The following is an 18,653-nucleotide window of genomic DNA, read 5'->3' on the forward strand; positions in this document are numbered from 1 at the left end:
ATGTAATTTTGGGGATGCTGTAGCATTGGTGGCTCAGTGGTAGAATTCTCATGTAATTTTAGGGAAGTAATATATCCTTTGAAAATATTCAGCAGATTTTTTTCAGCAGTTTTTATCAGATGGTATGTTCGTTTTAAAATATACTCCTGCCTGGCCAGCATGACTCAGTGGTTGAGCATCGACCTATGACCAGGAGGTCATGGTTCGATTGCTGGTTCAGGGTACATGTCTGGGTTTGTGGGCTCGATCCCCAGTGTGGGGCATGCAGGAGCTATCTCTCTCATCATTGATGTTTCTATCTCTCTCTCCCTCTCTCTTCCTCTATGAAATCAATAAAAATATATTTTAAAAGCCTGGCTGGTGTGGCTCAGTGATTGAGCTTCGACCCATGAACCAGGAAGTCATGGTTCAATTCCCAGTCAGAGCATATGTTAGGGTTTCAGACTTGATCCCCAGTAGGGGGTGTGCAGGAGGCAGCCCATTCATGATTCTCTGTCATCACTGATGTTTCTATTTCTCCCTCTCCCTTCCTCTCTCTGAAATCAATAAAAACATATTAAAATATTTTTTAAAAAAGAAAAATAAATAAATATGCTTTACAAAGTTTTTAGCATGTTTTCTTTCAAGAGCTGGAGCTCAATTCTCTTCCCCTTGAGTGTGGGCTGGACTTAGTGACTGGCGTCTAGTGACCAGAGGAAAACAGTAGTGACAGGTGCAACTTCTGAGATTAGATTATAAACAGCCCTGGGGCTTCCTCTGCTCCTTCTTGGACCACTTGCTCTGGGAGAAGCCAGCTGCCATGTTGTGAGGACACTCAAGTAGCCCCGTAGAGAGGTCCACGTGGTGAAGAAACGAGGCTTCCGGGCAGCAACCAGCACTAACTGGGCAGGCGTATGAGCGAGCCACACTGGATGCCTCCGGGTGATCGCAGCCCCAGCTGAGCACTTGACTGCAACCTCATGAGACACCCTGAGCCAGAACCGCTCGGTTAAGCTTCTCCCAGATTCCTGACCCACAAAAAGTATGTGAGATAATAAATGTTTATTTTTTTGGCCACTAAGTTTTGGAGTAATTTGTTATATAGCAATAGATAGCAAATATAGATGACTGATTTAACAGCTTTTGTACATTTCTGCAAAGTCTGAATATAATGGCTTTCACTTTGTCTTCATAGCAGGTTTTTAAGGAATCTTCATTTGCCTCTGCCCAAGCCCTGTGCAGCTGCAGGGCCAGGGAGTGGGGGCAGGGAGGGGAACCTGGTAGCTGAACTTGCTGGAGGTCACCATACTACTCGGCCTAGACTGCCCATCCTTGAGAAGAGGGGCTGGGGAGGGTGGGGCAGAGAAAGGGAGACAGAGGGCTACAGAAGGGGGCTAATAAAGGACAGAAAGGGGGTACTGAGGGGCAGAGAGAGTTTGAAATCCCTGAGAAATTGGAAGTTTTGGCTTAGGCCCTACCAATACAACCAATAGGAACTGCTATAAACTTCACAAATGTTTAAAGGAAATATGATTTTTTCAGTAAATTGGTAGTTTGGTGAATTGGACATTCAGCAAATTGCTCATTTGGCCAATTGATTTTTGGTAAACATACATTTGGCAAATTAATTTTATAATGATTGGTCTGCTTCTGATGAAATCAAATAGTAATTTTTACGTTCCTAAGATAACAATTCATTTGTAACAGATACTAATATATTTACATACATATGTATATTATTTCAACTCCCCAACAGAATTCATTAATTTGTCCTTCCAAAAAACTTTATGACTTTGAAGTGTCTCTTCTCTAGGGAGGGAGGCGGTGAGCGGGTACTTCTGTGGCTCTAGACAACTTGTCATGATTAAGTCCCTGCTTGCCACGAATTCCTGGAAGAGCAAGCCTCCCTGGGAGGAAACTGCCATTTTTCACTTCACAGCAATTATAAATGGAGATGAATTCCAGGCAGGCCCACTTTGGAGAAGTCCTCCCTTAAATTTTGGCTCGCTTAGGTTAAGTGGGCTCATCATTGAAAGAAATTCTAAAATCTTAAAAGTATCTGAAAACAAAAAACTCCTCCAGAATCAGTGGATGAAGACGTCAGTCCCCTCTCCCTGGTTCTTTCTCCTTCAAAGCGAAGGTCAGATGACAATGGGCAGTCAGAATCTCTTGCCGTGGGGATGAGAAAGCCACTGCCTGGTGCACAGGTTTCCTTCTCCACTCTTTTTTTTTTTAATTAAAAATTTTTTTGTTTTGTTATTCCTCACCTGAGGATATTTTTCCCATTGATTTAAAAAAATATATTTGCACTGATTTCAGAGAGGAAGGGAGAAGAGAGAGATAGAGACATCAATGATGAGAGAGAATCACCCATTGATTTTTAGAGAGAGTAGAAGGAAGGGGGAGAGAGGGAGAGAGAGAGAGAGAGACATCGACGTGAGAAACAGTGATTGGTTGCCTCCCGAATGTGCCCTGACTGGAGCTGGGGTTCAAACCTGCAACCCAGGTACGTGCCCTTGACCAGGAATCGAACCTGCAACCCTTCAGTGCATAGGCCGAGACTCTAACCACTGAGAACACTGGCCAGGGCTCCTCCAGGCTTTTTTAAGAATCTGGAAGGGCAGGGTGTTTCAGAACCTGTAACACAGAGCTCCCTAACCACCCTCCTCCAGGGACGCTGGGACAGGTGTGAGGGAAAGGTAATTTTAGGAAACCCAGCTGAAGTACGCTGACCCAACAGTCTGGTAGAGAAATAGGAGAAACTAGCAAAAATGGCAAAACCAGCAGGCTGGAGGAGATCTGGAAGTGGTATTACAGAAGCCAAGAGAAGAGAGTGAGTTGCTATCAACCAATGGGTCAGAAGTAAGAGATCGAGCAAGAAGAAAACCGGAAGATGAGTAGCTGGGAACTTGGGGTCCAGGAGGGGTATGCATCCTCAAACACGGATTGAATTTTACCTTTTTTGGAGGACATGTCCTTGAAATCTCTTTTAATCCACAGATTACCAAGGAGACTTGTAAATACAGAGCACGTTTGCATGTCAATGGAGATGGTGCTCCAGAAGGAACGGGAGGGGGGGCTGCGGGGAGAAGTCTGAGAGACCAAGCAGAAGGAGAGGTGATGGAACAGGGACACTGCCATGTCATGGGAAAGAGCAGAGAATGCGGGTCAGGCAGGCTGGCAGATACGGAGGCGGGAAGGTGGGGTTCTCAACAGAGAAGGAGGTGAGGCCGTGGTCTGGCTCCTCCACCGCTGACACACATGGCTCTGGAAGGAGTCACCAGGCCCCCTCAGCCTCTCCTGGCCCTGTTTTCACAGATTCTGCCTGAGAATCCAGCTTTCCCTGTGGCCTTCCCAGGGGAAGGATGTCACCCCCACTTCCATGCACACACAGCATGGGAGGCAGAGGGCACATCCTCCCTTCTCTCCTCCCAAACCATTCATTTTTCTCCTCAGTACAAAGAAAACTCAGAACTCAAGTACTTGGCATAGTACTTGGCACAGCACACATGTTCAATCAATATTTGTTTTTAAAAAACAAGCTAGCAGATAAAGACAGTCTGGAGGCTGGTTCCGGAGGCTCTGTGAGCTCAGCCGGGGAAATGTCCCGAACCGCGAGACTCGCCAGGCCATCGCCTGCAGCTCACTGTGGAAGTGTGTGCGGATTCATGCTCGACGCTGACCACTGACCTCTCAACAGATCGTCCTGCCCGACTTTGATGAGATAAATAGTGTCTCTGAGTGCAAACAAACACACTAACTAACCCTGCCCTTTACGGTCAGTCCCTTCAGCTATGCCACTCGCTCCTCTCGGTCACAGGCTTCTCTGTCCTGGCTGCTGCCATCACCCTCGGGTAAAGGGAAGCTTCGTCTGGGTCTTGCAATTTGGCGTCTTCAAACTCAAGAGAGAGTCATGTCTGGCCCTCTCCGCTCACCACTGTTAGAAGCACAGCTCAGACCTGTCCGAGCTCCCCTGCCCTGCCCTGCCTTTGGAGGAGGAGAGAGGCGGAATACAGTATTCTCTCCTCAACCTCCACGGCTTCGACCGTGTGAAATTGCTCCCTCTAGTGGACAATCATTCCATCTGCATTCTCTATATTCCGAGTGACAGGAAGACTATTTTGAAGGGCCTGGTGAAAAAGAACAATTCATTTATTCAGCAGACATTTCTTGGGCACGTGCTATGAGTTGGGCATTTCTGAAATTATTTTGAGGTACAGAGTTTCACTGTGCCCACATGCGCACACATCAAATAAAAAAGGCAGTGATAAAGCTTCATGCTCAGCCTGCCACAGGGGTCCTTGTCATGAAATAAATGCAGAGGGACTCTAACCTGGGCCCGATATGGGAAGAAGCAGAGCCAGTTCCAACTCCGGAGGGCTTCATCAGCATACATGAAGCTAAGCCACTTTTCATAAATGTATTCAACAAACTTCTACTGAGTACCCATTATGTCCTAGGCCCCGGGCTGGAAAAAGAGATGAGTCAGCCCAGCCCCTGCCTGAGGTTGCTCACAGGTCTGGGAGCGAAAGGCACATAGGCAAGTGGTCACTAAAGGTGTGCACGCGCAGCACTCCCACCTCCTGCCCTCATTCTTTCAACAAAAGTGGACGGAAGACCTAACGTATGCTGGGGACGAAGGTGAGGACATGAGGACAAAAAGGATGACAGGTGCACTGGAATTGTGCAGGCTATGTAAAGGGCAGTTACCATTCTGGAGATAACTGCACCAATGGAGGGAGGTTCTAGAGGGAGGAGGGCTGAGGGTGGTACTAAGGAAGGAGGGCTGCATTTGGGCAGGGGCTGAAGGCAGGCCGGGGAAGGCCTCAGAGCGGAAACGCTTAAGCTGAAGTGGTGGCTGAGTGGGAGTGGTCACACTGCCACGGGGAAGTGGGTTGGGGGAGGGAGGTCTTGCTGTCACCCACTTCGGTCTCCTCGGGGTTGTTTGATTAAGCTTCCCAACATTAAGCTGCCCGGTCACTCCCTCGTCCAATGCCAGCGACAACCTTCTGACCTTCACTTAGGTGCCTCTACCACTCCACCCCCTCAACTGGCAACTGCTCCCCAGCTAGGAGAATGCTCCAGCTGGAAATCAATTTCAACACAGCATTATTTCTCAACACACAAGGCCCACGTACCCACACATACCTGCAGGGGTCAAACAAGTACAAAACTGACAGTGCCGCTGAAGGAAAAACACACCTGACATTCTTTCCACATCGCCTCCAAAAAATGATTGATATTGAACGTAAGCCTTCAGACCTTTGTTGATCTTTGACTCTCACTTGCACGCCTGAACCTGAGAACCTGCCTGCTCCTCTGCCCCTCCCAGACGTCTAGGACCTGGGGCTCAGCCTGTCATTCTGGACACAGGAGTCCCGATATGCACGATGCCCAGAACTTTCCTCGCTGTCCTGGCCTCCTCAGCCCTGCCCATGCCCCCTTGCTTATGCCACCTCATTCTCCACACCCAGGCAGTTCTGTCTTGTCCATTCTCTCTCTTTCTGGGGCCCGGTATTCAGCTAGATCAGTACGTTCCCATTTTGTTGTATGGACAATCCGAAAGGCTTCCCAACTGGCCTCCAGCCTCAAGCCTCCCTGTGGCTCTGGCCACCTGGCCGACCACACCCAGGCCTTCTTCCTGACACAGTGCTTTCCCTTGCCGTCCACCTGTTCATGGTCCACTTTCCAATGGCTCCATGCTGCCTACTGGAGGGAGTGCCCACTGCTCCACCTGGGACTCAGGGTGCTCTGTAATCTGGTCCTAGCCTACCTTCCTAGGTCTTCCTAGAGCAGTGATTCCCAAAGTGGGCGCTACCGCCCCCTGGTGGGCGCTGCAGCGATCCAGGGGGGGCGGTGATGGCCACAGGTGCATTTGTTTTAACTTTTTTTGTATTACCTTTCTATTCTGAGTTCAATAAATAGTTTCATAATTTCAAACTTCAATGTTTCTAATTTACACCTTTTTTTACTATATTTTATGAAAAAGGTAGAAACATTAATACATATATCTTTCTGTTTAATTGCTATTAAAATTAAAAAAATTAATTTCCAGGGGGCGCTGAGTAATATTTTTTCTGGAAAGGGGGCAGTAGGCCAAATAAGTTTGGGAACTACTGTCCTAGACCAAGACCTCTACCACACCTCCACCAAATGGTCTACCTGTCACCCCCCACATACGCCTGCTTTTCCCCATGTCTAGGCCTTCATGTGTACCGTTCCCTTTTCCGGAATGCCCTCCTCTGCTTCTGTCTGCTTTCCTAAATCCTTCCCGTGCTCGAAGACTCACCTCAAACACCACTTTCTCTTGAACCCTCCTGTTGAAAACAGAATCTCCCTCCTCCGAATCACTATGGGAACAGGGAAGGGAGTAACATCCTGCAGACACCTGCCATGTGCTACCGTTAAAAGCACATGCTTTGGAACCAGACAGATCTGGTTTGAATCTGGTTAGCTGGCTAACCTCGGAAAACATAATCTCTGTGCTTCAGTGCTTCAGCCTGAAAAACGTAAAAATACCTGCCCCCACCATTCACCCATCTGAATATTCAGACACCCAATACGTGCTTGGCCCTGCATTCTTGTGGTTATTTTGAGAGTTTAATTAAATGACGCATGGAAGGTGGCGGGCACACAGGGGTCCTCAAGAAATGAAGACTGACTAAGACTACCATTATCTAGTGTCGTTTCCCAGAAGAAGGACAGTGCGCAGGGTGATTTCTGTTTAGAGGGGAAGCACCACCTAAGACTGGGAACCAGAGCCAGCTCTGGACCCCGGCAAATTCTAAACAACTGTGAAAGCACCATGTGGCTGATTCGAAGTACAGAAGGTGACTGTCATTTTCTGAATGACTTGCCCATCAATCCTGAATCAACATCTTCCATCGGCCAAGGCTCTCCAGAACACTCGACTAGGCTCTTGTGAATAGGAGAGAACTTTTAAGAGCGAATGTGCCCAGCTCTCACTGCCACCTGCTGTGACGTGGGGCCGACCCGGCCGCCTCCCCTACCTTCATACTGGACTTCCAGGTGCATCGTGCGCAGCACGTTCAGCACGCAGTCCACGATGCTGGGGTGTGTGGCTCCGATGATCGACTGGCAAGACAAAAAGGACAAGGCGGTTACTCTTTACATCTTGTCCATCTGGGAGGAATGAAAAGCAGCCTTCCAAATAGCTAGGCAGCCTGGCTGAATGGGGAGGGTGAGGGCAGCGGGCAGTCACTGGGCCTTGGCCCTTGAGAGGAGGGCAGGGCTGGGCAGCCAAGAATGGACTGAGAATCTGCCGAGGTTGCCCCTGAACCCTCCAGCTCAGGAGGCGTTCAGTCGAGGCTGGCGGGCCACCTGCTAGGGATGGAGGAGCAAGCTGGCTACCTGGGCTGGGGGGAGGGCGGACACACGCCAGGGAGAGTGCGAAGATCCTAAATCTTCTTTCCCCGAGGAACCTCACCCAGTTAGGGAACCCCTCTTTTCTACGTCTTCAACCTTTACTGGTTCCTGCCCTTTAGCACTGAACATCCTCAAGCTCACCCAGATTGAGACTCCTGTCCTTCCCTCTGTCTTCTCTTGCTATTGCTCTTTTCCCTTTACTCCTGAGCTTCCCAAGGAAAGCCTCCTCTTCATCCTCTGACAGGCTACTGCAATTTAATTTTTCCTGCCATAGGACAGAGCCCTAACTCACCAACACTTTTCCTGCTGGGACCCTTTTTTGGTTCTCCCCGTACTTAATCTCTCTGTTGTATTCAACCCATCGGATCATATCTTCCTTAGTGAATGAAGCTCTTTCTCCTTGCTTATTACAGTCCTGTTTTTTCTTGTTTTCCTTTCATGGCTTCCATCATTCTTTCTTTTTCCTTTTTTTTTTAATTTGAGAGAGAGAGAGAGAGAGAGAGAGAGAGAGAGAGAGAGAGAGAGATTGATTTGTTGTTCCACTTCTTTATGTATTCATTGGTTGATCCTTGTATGTGGCCTAACTGGGGATGGAACTAACAGCCTTGGCATATCATGAGGATGCTCTAAACAACTGAGCTACCCAGCCAGGGTTGTTCTTTTTTCAAAGAGGCAAAGAAGATGTCGAAAGAATAAGGACTCTGCAGTTCAAGAGAGTTGGATTTAAATGCCCACTTATGGTTTGGCTCAGTGGATAGAATGTCAGCCTGTAGACTGAAGGGTCCCGGGTTTGATTCCGATCAAGGGCACATGCCCAGGTTGCAGGCTTGATCCCCAGGTGGGGGGCATGCAGGAGGCAGCTGATCAATGATTCTCTCTCATCATGGATGTTTCCATCTCTCTCTCCCTCTCCCTTCCTCTCTGAAATCAATAAAAATATATTTTAAAAAAGAAATATTCTTTTTAAAAAAAATATATTTTATTGATTTTTTACAGAGAGGAAGGGAGAGGGATAGAGAGTTAGAAACATTGATGAGAGAGAAACATCAATCAGCTGCCTCCTGTACACCTCCTACTGGGGATGTGCCCGCAACTAAGGTACATGCCCTTGACCGGAATCGAACCTGAGACCCTTCAGTCCGCAGGCCGATGCTCTATCCACTGAGCCAAACCGGTCAGGGCAAAAGAAATATTCTTAAAAAAATAAATACCTATCACTTAGTGTGTGGCCTTGAATAAGTAAGAAGCACCCTCCTAAGCTCAGTTCCATCATCTTTAAAATGGGGATAGTAGCCCGGCCAGTGTGGCTCAGTGGTTGAGCACTGACCCATGAACCAAGAGGTCACTGGTTTGATTCCTGGTCAGGACACATGCCCGGGTTGCAGGCTTGATCTCCAGTAGGGGGCGTGCAGGAGGCAGCTGACCAATGTTTCTCCCTCATCAGTGTTTCTATCTCTCTATCTCTTTCCCTTCCTCTCTCTCTAAATCAACAAAAACATATTTTAAAATGGGGATAATACTACCTGCCTCCATCAGCTATTATGAAGACAAAAAGAGAGTCTATGTGGGCTCCTAACACAGTGCCTGGCATGTAGGAGGCACTTAATAATGGGAGAGAGAGAGAGAGAAGAGTTAGAGAGAGAGAGGGAGAGAAACATCAATGTGAGAGAGAAACATCAATCGGTTGCCTTCCCGTACATGCCCCTGTGCCCTGACTGGGAATGGAATCCACAACCTTTCCGTGTACTGGATGATGTTCCAACCAACCGAGCCACACCAGCCAGGGCTCTCTTCTTACTTTTTACATTTTACCTGGTGATCTTATTTACTTTCATGGTTTGTTATCACTTCTCTGCTCATGAAATTCAAACTGCTATTCTCACCTTGAGTATCCCTCTGCAGCTTCAGCCTTTTATTTTCTACTGTCCAATGGGCATCTCTTCTAGATTCTGAACAGTGATTCCTCAATTGAGCTAGGAATCAGAATTACTTGGGGAGTTTACTAAGAAAAAGTTTTATTAAAGGCCGCCTGAGAGCCCTAACTGGTTTGGCTCAGTGGATAGAACGTCAGCCTGCGGACTGAAGGGTCCCGGGTTCGATTCCAGTCAAGGGCGTGTACCTTGGTTGCGGGCACATCCCCAGTGGGGGGTGTGCAGGAGGCAGCTGATCGATGTTTCTCATCCAATGTTTCTAACTCTCTATTCCTCTCCCTTCCTCTCTGTAATATATTTTTAAAGGCTGCCTGAGAGCTGTCAGATTATATGGGAGGGAGGCTCAGGATTAAATATCTTTTAAACAAGTGACCTATCTATGTCTTCTGTAACCAGCTTGGCCTGCTCCTCAGATGGAGCCACCAAAGCTCATTACATTTATCGAGTCAAAACCTAACTATTTTCAAATGAAATAGGTTTCCCCACTTGCTAGGTAGCACACAACTCCCCTTGCTGTCTAAGTCCAAAGCTGGGTGTCATCTTTGACTCCTTTCCTTTTACTGCCCCAAGTCCCATGCATTCTGCCTCCAAAATGTCTGTCCAACCTGGTCACCTGTGTCCCCACTGCCACAGTTCCGGCCTTACCATCTCTTTGACCCCTTAATTGTTCCCCTGCCTCCTGCCCATCCTAGAGCTGTTTTGAGAGCTTTTGACGGCTCATCTCAAAACTATTCTTTGAGTCTCCAATTCCCTCCTACGAGGCACGGTGTCTTCCCGTGGTCACCATGCCCCAAATCTGACCATGCCCCAATTCCAGGGCACTGTCTGAGAGGAAGGCAGAGGCCAAGAAATAAAGGAGTTTCCCCAAGCACCCGAGATCTGGCCTCTTCACTTACACACTATCTACAAATGCACCGAGATTCCTTCCCTATCAAACTGACTCCTTTAATCTTTTCTACAGTCCTTTCATCATCCTTGTGGCTTGTCTCAAACACTTTTAAGTCTGCCAGCATCTTTCTGATCCTTAAGTAAACAGGACAAATCACCCTGACGGGAGACGTGAACTCTCTGCCCGGCCTTGGCCTTCTAGCAGTAACGCTGATTGAACAGCACACGTGCGGTGGGAGGCTGAGCTCCGTTTCTCATGCCTGCGTGGAGTGCGACTGTGGAAGGTGATTGTAAGGTCACTGCGTGTGAGTCAGAACCGCGGGAGCATGCAGCCTGGGCTCACCTGGGCACACCGGAGCGTCTGCAGGGCCAGCTGCTGAGCTTTCGGGGACACGGAGGGCAGTAACGTTATCAGACCTTTGTACACCTGATTCTGGTACTTGGGATTACCGTGGAGCAAAGAATCCAGCAGAACCTGCACTTCCTCCTGGGTCTCTTCTGACTTAGACTTTGCCAAAAATTCTGCTATGGATCGTACACCTGAGCAAAAAGGAGAGGAAATGCTAAATTGGAAAGGATTTGTGAAAACAATCCTCACTCAAGATTACATAACATTGGATGAAAGAAGGTGAAGGGATTAAGCAAAAAAACATATGTATAACACATAGACATAGACAACAGTGTGGTGACAGCCAGAGGGAAAGGGGGGTGGAGGGTAGCTGGAGGTGGGCAACGGTGGGGAAAATGGGGAGGGAAAGAGACTTTGCTTGGGGCGAGGGGCACACGATGCAGTGTGCAGATGGTGTTTTATGGACTTGTACACTTGAAACCTGTACCCCAATAAATTCTATTTTAAAAAAGATTACACAACCTGAGGTAATAGGATTAAGATGTATTTAATCAAGCCCGTTCAATCAGAGCAAAGTTGAGGCTTAGCCTCATGTTGCATCATTGTCTTGTTCACCTCTGGCTATGTGGCTGGTTTCAGTATAGGCATCTCAGCTTATCAAAGTGTTCTAAATTTAAAATGGCTCTGCAAAATGCACAAATAAAAAACATGCATTTTGATGGCTATGTGATAACTAATATAAGTGCTCAGCAATTTACAAAATATTTTCACAAATACTATGTCATTTAATCCTAGAAACGATATTGAGAGGGAGGTGTTAGTCCCATTTTATGGATAAATATCTTAAGGCTCAGAGAGGCCATGGGGGACACACAGAGAACTATGATTAAACTGCAACGAGGGCCCTAGCTGGTTTGGCTCAGTGGATAGAGCGTAGGCTTGTGGACCAAAGGGTCCCGAGTTCGATTCCTTGGTTGCAGGCTCCTCCCCGGCCCAGGCCCTGGTCAGGGCTCGTGCAGGAGACAACCAATCGATGTGCACACATCTATCTTTTTCTCTGTCTTTCCCTCTCTCTTACACTCTCCCTAAAAAAAAAAAATCAATGGAAAAATATCCTCAGGTGAGGTTTAACAACAACAACAACAACAAAGTGCAATGAAGGAAGTGCTTTGACAAAGGGATGCTTAGGGGATGGCATCTCCTTTACTCGCCTTAGTCAGAGCACTTGATGGATCATACTGAAAATCCCGGATTATATACCGTTCTCACCACGCTGTAAGCTCTTTGGCAGGGACTGTATTTTATTCATCTTCGTGTTCCCAGCACCTTAGCATATACCTAGCACTCATATTCAATGATTTTATTTCAATTTTATTTCTAGAGTTATTCATAACTCGGTTTCACAAAGGATTTTAGGCAATGGCTCAATAAATCTTTGTTGAATAGATGCATGCAAAAGGATATATTTAAAATGGAAAAAGTGTTTCCAAAACCACAGCAGAAAGATTTGAGCAGATGATGAATCAGGAAAATCATAAATCTGGGTCTGGGGGTGGCGATCTGCGTGGGAGCTAACGGAGTCCCCTGGACAAAGTGCTGGCGGTGCAGCGGTTCCGCGGCAGCTTTCCTGCGGGTGTGTGTGTGTGTGTGTGTGTGTGTGTGTGTGTGTGTGTGCTGGGCCTGCCCCCGCTTCCCCCGGGCCCTTGCCATACGCAGTACCCACCATAGCTTTCACAAATGAGCTCCTTGTACTTCCTGCCAGAGTTCGCAATAACCTGCAGTAGCCTGATGGATTCCTTCTTGTCCTCCTCTTTGATCTTCTCCATCCCCAGTGTTTCCAGGAGTGTTTTCCAGGAGTGTCAGGGCGCCTCCAACCTCAAGAAATTCTATAAGGTACCGGTTACTGTCCAGAGACAGAAGAGTAGAAATAAGACACTTGTCAAGCTCCTTGGCCCTAACCTTTCTAAGGTCCTTTCTTCACATACGTTGCCCTCCTATCCAGGAAACGCTCATGGGTAAAGTGACACAATAGTTGGGAAATTCTTCCTTTTGCATTTAGCAAGTTCAATACAATGAATATTTCTTGTGTTTGGTTTTCTAGCATCTGTTCTTTTTCTTGTAATAGCAGCTCAACTGCCCCTGGGGGAATCATCCCTCTACCCCTCATGAGCCATGTGGTTTTGGTAGGGTAAGCAGGTGACTGTAGCCATTGGTTTGGGGCCAGATGTGTGCCCTGAGGTGGTCCACTGAGGTTCAAAACCTGAGACTTTCTTGGGAACCCGTGGGAAAGATACACTTTCTTTTTGGTGTGTGGTTGAGCTACAAAGATGCATGTCTGGAGCTTCTGAGGATCACAGCACAACGAGGCCTATGAATTCAGAGGCGAACAGAGCTGAGAAACGGAGAAAAGGAGAGGGAAAGACCAAGTACCAACGACATGTTTTGAAGCCCTGGATCTAGTTAGGCCTCTGGGCTTTTCAGGTTAGTGAGCTAATAAATTCCCATTCTCCCTGGTCCAGTCTGAGTTGATTTTCTGTATTTCATGACCAAGGGGATGCTGACTAGTAAAGGGTCAATGGAGAACATGGGATGGAGGAGCAACTAGAACAGGAGCACAGCTGGCACTACCCCTGGGTCCATCCTGGGGGCTACTAGGTACCCACAGACAACTAGAAGCCCTGGTCCCATGTGGTGCGGATGCCAAGGACACCATGAGCCCGATATGCAACTGAGAACCCAGAATCTCTCCAGAACAGAACTTACCTGTTTACAGATGTTAAGAAGATGCCAATGGACTTTAAAACCTTCTCTAAGCTTGAGCCGGTCATATAGCTGAATGACAAGTTAAAGAGTGAATTTCAGGGTGGTTTCCCACACAGAAACCGGACCTTGTGTCTGATCACTGGCACCATCAATGACCTAGGATGACCTTTTACCTGAGAAGGGCCACTAGGTTGAAGAAGGGGCGACACATGTGGGGTAGGGAGCGGGGGTGCTGGCAGGCATGTTCATGGTTCTCCAGGAAGCTCTCCTGGGACAGTTCAGCCTCCGTGGCTCCGACAGGCTCTCTGGAGAGCACGGAGGCTCTGAGGAACAAAGGCTGCCTGGAGAAAGCCTCTCTGCCACCACCATTGCACCCTTGGATCTCAGCATGGTTCATTACTTTGCGCCTCATTTTTAGACTTCTCTAAAAACAATCAGCTTCATCATTAATTCCCAATTTTGTACTTGCTCAAAGCTTTACCCTGGAGGTCACCATCTTTATGAAGAATTGCATGTCGTCCTAATAAGAACAACAGGAGATAGCGGAAAAATTAAACTCTGATTTAAAACAACCTCGGTATTTAATGTTATTTTTAATGTGAGCCTTTGCAAAAAGCTTCATTGTAATAAAGCACCCAGAGCACGCATCAGCTTGGATACAAGGTATGAAATCAAACCACAACAGAAAAGGAACCAGTCAACAATTACTAGGCTCATCACACATCACAGGCTCTTAGAACACTTAAGAAATTAGCTGAAATTATTGCAGCTCATGGAGGATAACTGAGAGCTTCCAAGACTGATAAAGGCTAATGTCACGGGTTGGAGGTAATGGTGCTTTGTTAGGGGGGAGGGTGCGTGAGGCAAATTATCTCTGCCGCACCCTGGTTCCCAGGATGCCAATAGACGTAGAGACAGATTGGCTCATTAGGAAAGGCTCTTTACTACAGAAACAGTGTTTGGTCTTGCCTGTTGCCGCTATAGCTGGGGGCCTGCCTATCAGCTGACATGGTAGTCCCTCCATTCCTACCTTGTCTGCCCCCTGCTCCCCCGAACCCCAGCCCCCATTCTTGCCTCAGTGCATTTCCCCTCTTTTCTTCAGTTACCAGCTAGGCTGACCAACTTTCATCACCTCCTGTTTCCTCTGTCCCAGGCAAGTCCTATGTTCACAGCCACTCACAGGCATTCTTGGTCCATTATTTCAGCAATTAGTTCCAGAAGTCTGCCACAATACCAGCGGTAGCTAACAAATGCCAAGCATTGGTTGTGTGCCAGGCACTGTGCTGATGACATTGCTTGCATTGTCTCATTGAATGCTCACCGCACCCTGCAGTGGGTGCTATTAGTATTTCTTTCTTTCTTTCTTTTTTTAAAATATATTTTTATTGATTTCAGAGAGGGAGAGGGAGAGGGAGACATAGAAACATCAACGACGAGAATCATTGATCAGCTGCCTCCTGCATGCCCCACACTGGGGATGGAGCCCGCAACCCAGGCATGTGCCCTGACCGGGAATTGAACCGTGACCTCCTGGTTCATAGGACGGCGCTCAACCACTGAGCCACGCTGGCCAGGTGGTATTTCCATTCACTTCATGAGCAAACAATCTCAGACAGGCTAATGACCGGCCCGAGATCCCAATGCTAACTGATGGCACCAGGATATGAACCTAGGCCAGTGATGGCGAACCTTTTGAGCTCGGCGTGTCAGCATTTTGAAAAACCCTAACTTAACTCTGGTGCCGTGTCACAGATAGAAATTTTTTGGTATTTGCAACCATAGTAAAACAAAGACTTATATTTTTGATATTTATTTTATATATTTAAATGCCATTTAACAAAGAAAAGTCAACCAAAAAAATGAGTTCGCATGTCATCTCTGACACGCGTGTCATAGGTTCGCCATCACTGACCTAGGCAGTCGCACTCAGAGTCTGAGTCCTTACAGTCAGGTCTCCCTGCCTGTAGGCAGGTGGAGGGAGTGGGGCTAGATTATCTCCTTGTTTAGTGTTAGAGGTGGAACTGAGGCTCTGCACTGTCCACGGGGTGGATGGCATGTGGGCTTTGGGCCAGACAGACCTGTCAAACCTTATCTCTGCCACTTACCAGTAAATTACTCAACCTTTTAAAGGTTCATCTTTCTTATCTATAAAATGGGATAATACCAATCACTTAATAGGCTTGGTGTTAGGTTCAAATGCGATAATATTTGTACAGTACATAACTTAGTGCCTAGAAAAAGACTCAATAAATGGCAACTAATAGTTTTGTCATTGTAATGTACAAATCCTTAGTTTCACTCATATATTCTGGAAGTTCAAGGTTAAAAAAGGGGTTTGAGCCCTAGCTGGTTTGGCTCAGTGGATAGAGCATTGGCCTGCAGACTGAAGGGTCCTGGATTCAATTCTGGTCATGGGCACATGCGCGAGTTGTGGGCTCAGTCCCCAGTAGGGGGCATGCAGGAGGCAGCTGATCAATGATTCTCTCTCATCATTGATGTTTCTATCTCTCTCTCCCTCTCCCTTCCTCTCTGAAATCAATAAAAATCAGAATAAATTTGGTGATGAGGCAAAGGTGGAAACCATAGCAGAGAAAGAATAAAGTCCCTAAGGAGATAGGAGGGGATTCAAGTGCAATACTAATAGAGGATTAGTGCTAGACGGAAGGAATACCGACTGACTCTGACGGGCACGAAAGAGGTTAGGAGTGAGATGAGGATATATTTATAGGTTGGAAAGACAAGAAATTGAGAGAGTTCTTGATTCTTGGATGATATTTGACCACCAGATGTCCGGTTCTAAAATCTTAGAATGGAGAAAAGAGCTCCCTCAATAATCGCGCCTCCTTTTTTCTTTTGAAGATGGCCTATTTTGTTTGTTTTTTCTCTCTCTCCTGTTCAGCAAAGGATACGTGAGTCTAAGCCAGGTGGTCAAGCGTACCAGGAACAAGCTGGCTCCCTGGGAAAACTCCTGCTCCAGCTCAGAGGCAGTCTTGCCTTGGTTGTTTTCAATGAAATTGTCAAGGATGTGACTCCTTGCGGCTTTCCCAGCATTGTCCCAATCCTGTAAAAAGCTCAAGAGCCGGCTGATTGCTGCCTGCTCCTTTATAGACGTCATGGTCAATCAGGCCTGAGGTTGGCTACAGAGGGAAGGAAAACAGACAGGTTACCACAGTGTTCAGAACCAGGCGAGTCCTGCAGGTTACTCAGGGGCTTCGCTCTTCAGGCAACCAACTGGAAACAGGTGAGCCTGTCACCCGCATGGATACAGTGAGATTCAAAATACACCTCTACACTGGTCACCTGCTGCTCGAACAGGGAAGCTCCGGCTGTGTTGTAACGAATTACAAATATCAAGGTAAATGCCGGCCTCGAATCGAAGGGCTAAAATTTTAGCTCTTTGGCATCTTTGCGGATGCCAGCAACTAAAAGGACCACAGGCTCCAGTTGAGATGAAGGTGCCTGATAAAAACCTGGGCCTGTCTTACCCGTCACTTCACACAGGGTCAGAGATTTAGGGACTTTAGAGGCCTGTCCCCCTCTTAAATACTCCTAACCTTGTACCTTGGGCTTTTATACTAATTCTCTTAAAAACAACTTTAAAAAAACCCTCACCTGAGGATATGTTTTTATTTATTTTATTTTTTAAATCCTCACCTGAGGATATGCTTAGAGAGAGGAAGGGAGAGAAATATCGATTGATTGTCTTCCAAAGGTGCCCCAACCAGGGATCAAACCCGCCACCTTTCGGTGCACGGGACGATGTTCCAACCCAGCCACTCCGGCTGGGCTGTGTTTATTGATTTTAGAGAGAGAGAAAGGGAGAGGGAGAGAGAAACATAGATGTGAGAGAGAAACATCTATCGATTGCCTCCCTGTAAATGCCCCAAGTGGGGATCGAACCTGCAACCTTTCCAACCAACTGAGCCATCCAGCCAGTTTTATAAAAAACAACTTTAAAAAAAAGTTAGTGGGAAGAAAAAGTTCCCATTCCATAGTTGGATTAATGGGCTGTGGTTTGTAGGAGCCTGTGTCCTTGGGAGAGTGTTTTCAGTGGGGGGAGGGAAGGTTTAAAATAAACCCGTTTTCCAAAAATAGTTGTGATTGAAAGTGTTATTATCCATAACAAATGTTAGTGCTGATGGGAGAGAGGCATGTGTGATTCTTTTGTCTAACAGACAAGTGAAAGTCATATTTCACATTATCATGGGGTTTTCTGTGATTTACAGAATATTTGTGAAACATTACTTGCAGCGGCCATGATTGATATGGAGAGAACAGCTTGTGTGTAGGGGAGATGGGTATTTCACGAAGACGGTTCAACATGAAATTTACAGTCCCATAAAGTGCTTCTACATCTTTGCCAGAGATCTAGTTAAAAGGACTTTACAGTCTGAAACATCCTAAAATTGATTCTAAATTAACGTTTCCTCACATGTGTTTGAGATATTGATGGGGCCCAGCTATCAGGATTTTATTAGGAAGCAATAACCTGGAGCACGCTGAGACAGACAGACATACACACCAACCTCCGCTCCTCCCCAGAGGACACTGCTATGGGCTCCCAGGAAGGGCGTCACGTCGCCTCCAGGACAGAGACAACCACGGATCCTGTCAGCCTCGACAGCCAGATGAACAGCTGTGGGTCAACCTAAACACAAAAATGACCAAAACCCTTCATGGGATCATGCATCAATCACTGGGAATATTACAGCCCTACGTCCGAGAATAACTCTCAGAGCCCATGGCCATCTTCAACAGCCAAACTGGCCTCAAGGAAATGGGGCGAGTGGCTGTTCTGGACCCCAGGGAGGAGGGGTTGAAACATCACCTTTAGCTTAATCAGGCAGGAAAGCACCTGGTGTCCCTGCCCTGCTGTGGATGGACCCATTCTAGAATCAAAACTCAAAGTGCTATTGCAGATGCACCCAGCAATTCTAGGACACCAGGGGCAGGAAACTTTCAGTGGGATCTTACAGCCACTTAGTTCCCTTGAATCTCAGTTTTCCCCGTCTTCTTCTTTTTTTTTTAAATATATTTTATTGATTTCTTACAGAGAGGAAGGGAGAGGGATAGAGAGGTAGAAACATCGATGAGAGAGAAACATCGATCAGCTGCCTCCTGCACATCTCCCACTGGGGATGTGTCCGCAACCCAGGTACATGCCCTTGACCGGAATCGAACCTGGGACCTTTCAGTCCGCAGGCCGACGCTCTATCCACTGAGCCAAACCGGTTTCGGCTCCCCGTCTTCTTTTTTAAGACAGAAAACAAACAAATGGCAGCATGGAAGGTCACAGTGATATAGCTCTAAATCAGTGAATATGTAGTGATGGCCCATCACAGTGGTTCTCAACCTTC

General features: G+C 47.1%; 1 protein-coding gene across 1 annotated transcript in view; it reads right to left on the reverse strand.

The window, feature by feature from the left end:
* The window catches only part of CUNH1orf228 (chromosome unknown C1orf228 homolog), a 25,287-nt gene extending 7,342 nt beyond the window's left edge, over positions 1 to 17,945 (reverse strand). Inside the window, 7 exon segments of the mRNA XM_023761915.1 lie at positions 6,990 to 7,074; positions 10,528 to 10,724; positions 12,257 to 12,380; positions 12,382 to 12,436; positions 13,297 to 13,365; positions 16,206 to 16,433; positions 17,823 to 17,945. Coding sequence (XP_023617683.1) covers positions 6,990 to 7,074; positions 10,528 to 10,724; positions 12,257 to 12,380; positions 12,382 to 12,436; positions 13,297 to 13,365; positions 16,206 to 16,411 — 736 coding nt within the window. The 5' untranslated portion in view covers positions 16,412 to 16,433; positions 17,823 to 17,945.
* Between the last annotated feature and the right edge of the window lie 708 nt (positions 17,946 to 18,653).

This window comes from Myotis lucifugus, unplaced genomic scaffold (genome assembly GCF_000147115.1).
Source record: "Myotis lucifugus unplaced genomic scaffold, Myoluc2.0 scaffold_222, whole genome shotgun sequence".
Lineage (NCBI taxonomy): Eukaryota > Metazoa > Chordata > Mammalia > Chiroptera > Vespertilionidae > Myotis > Myotis lucifugus.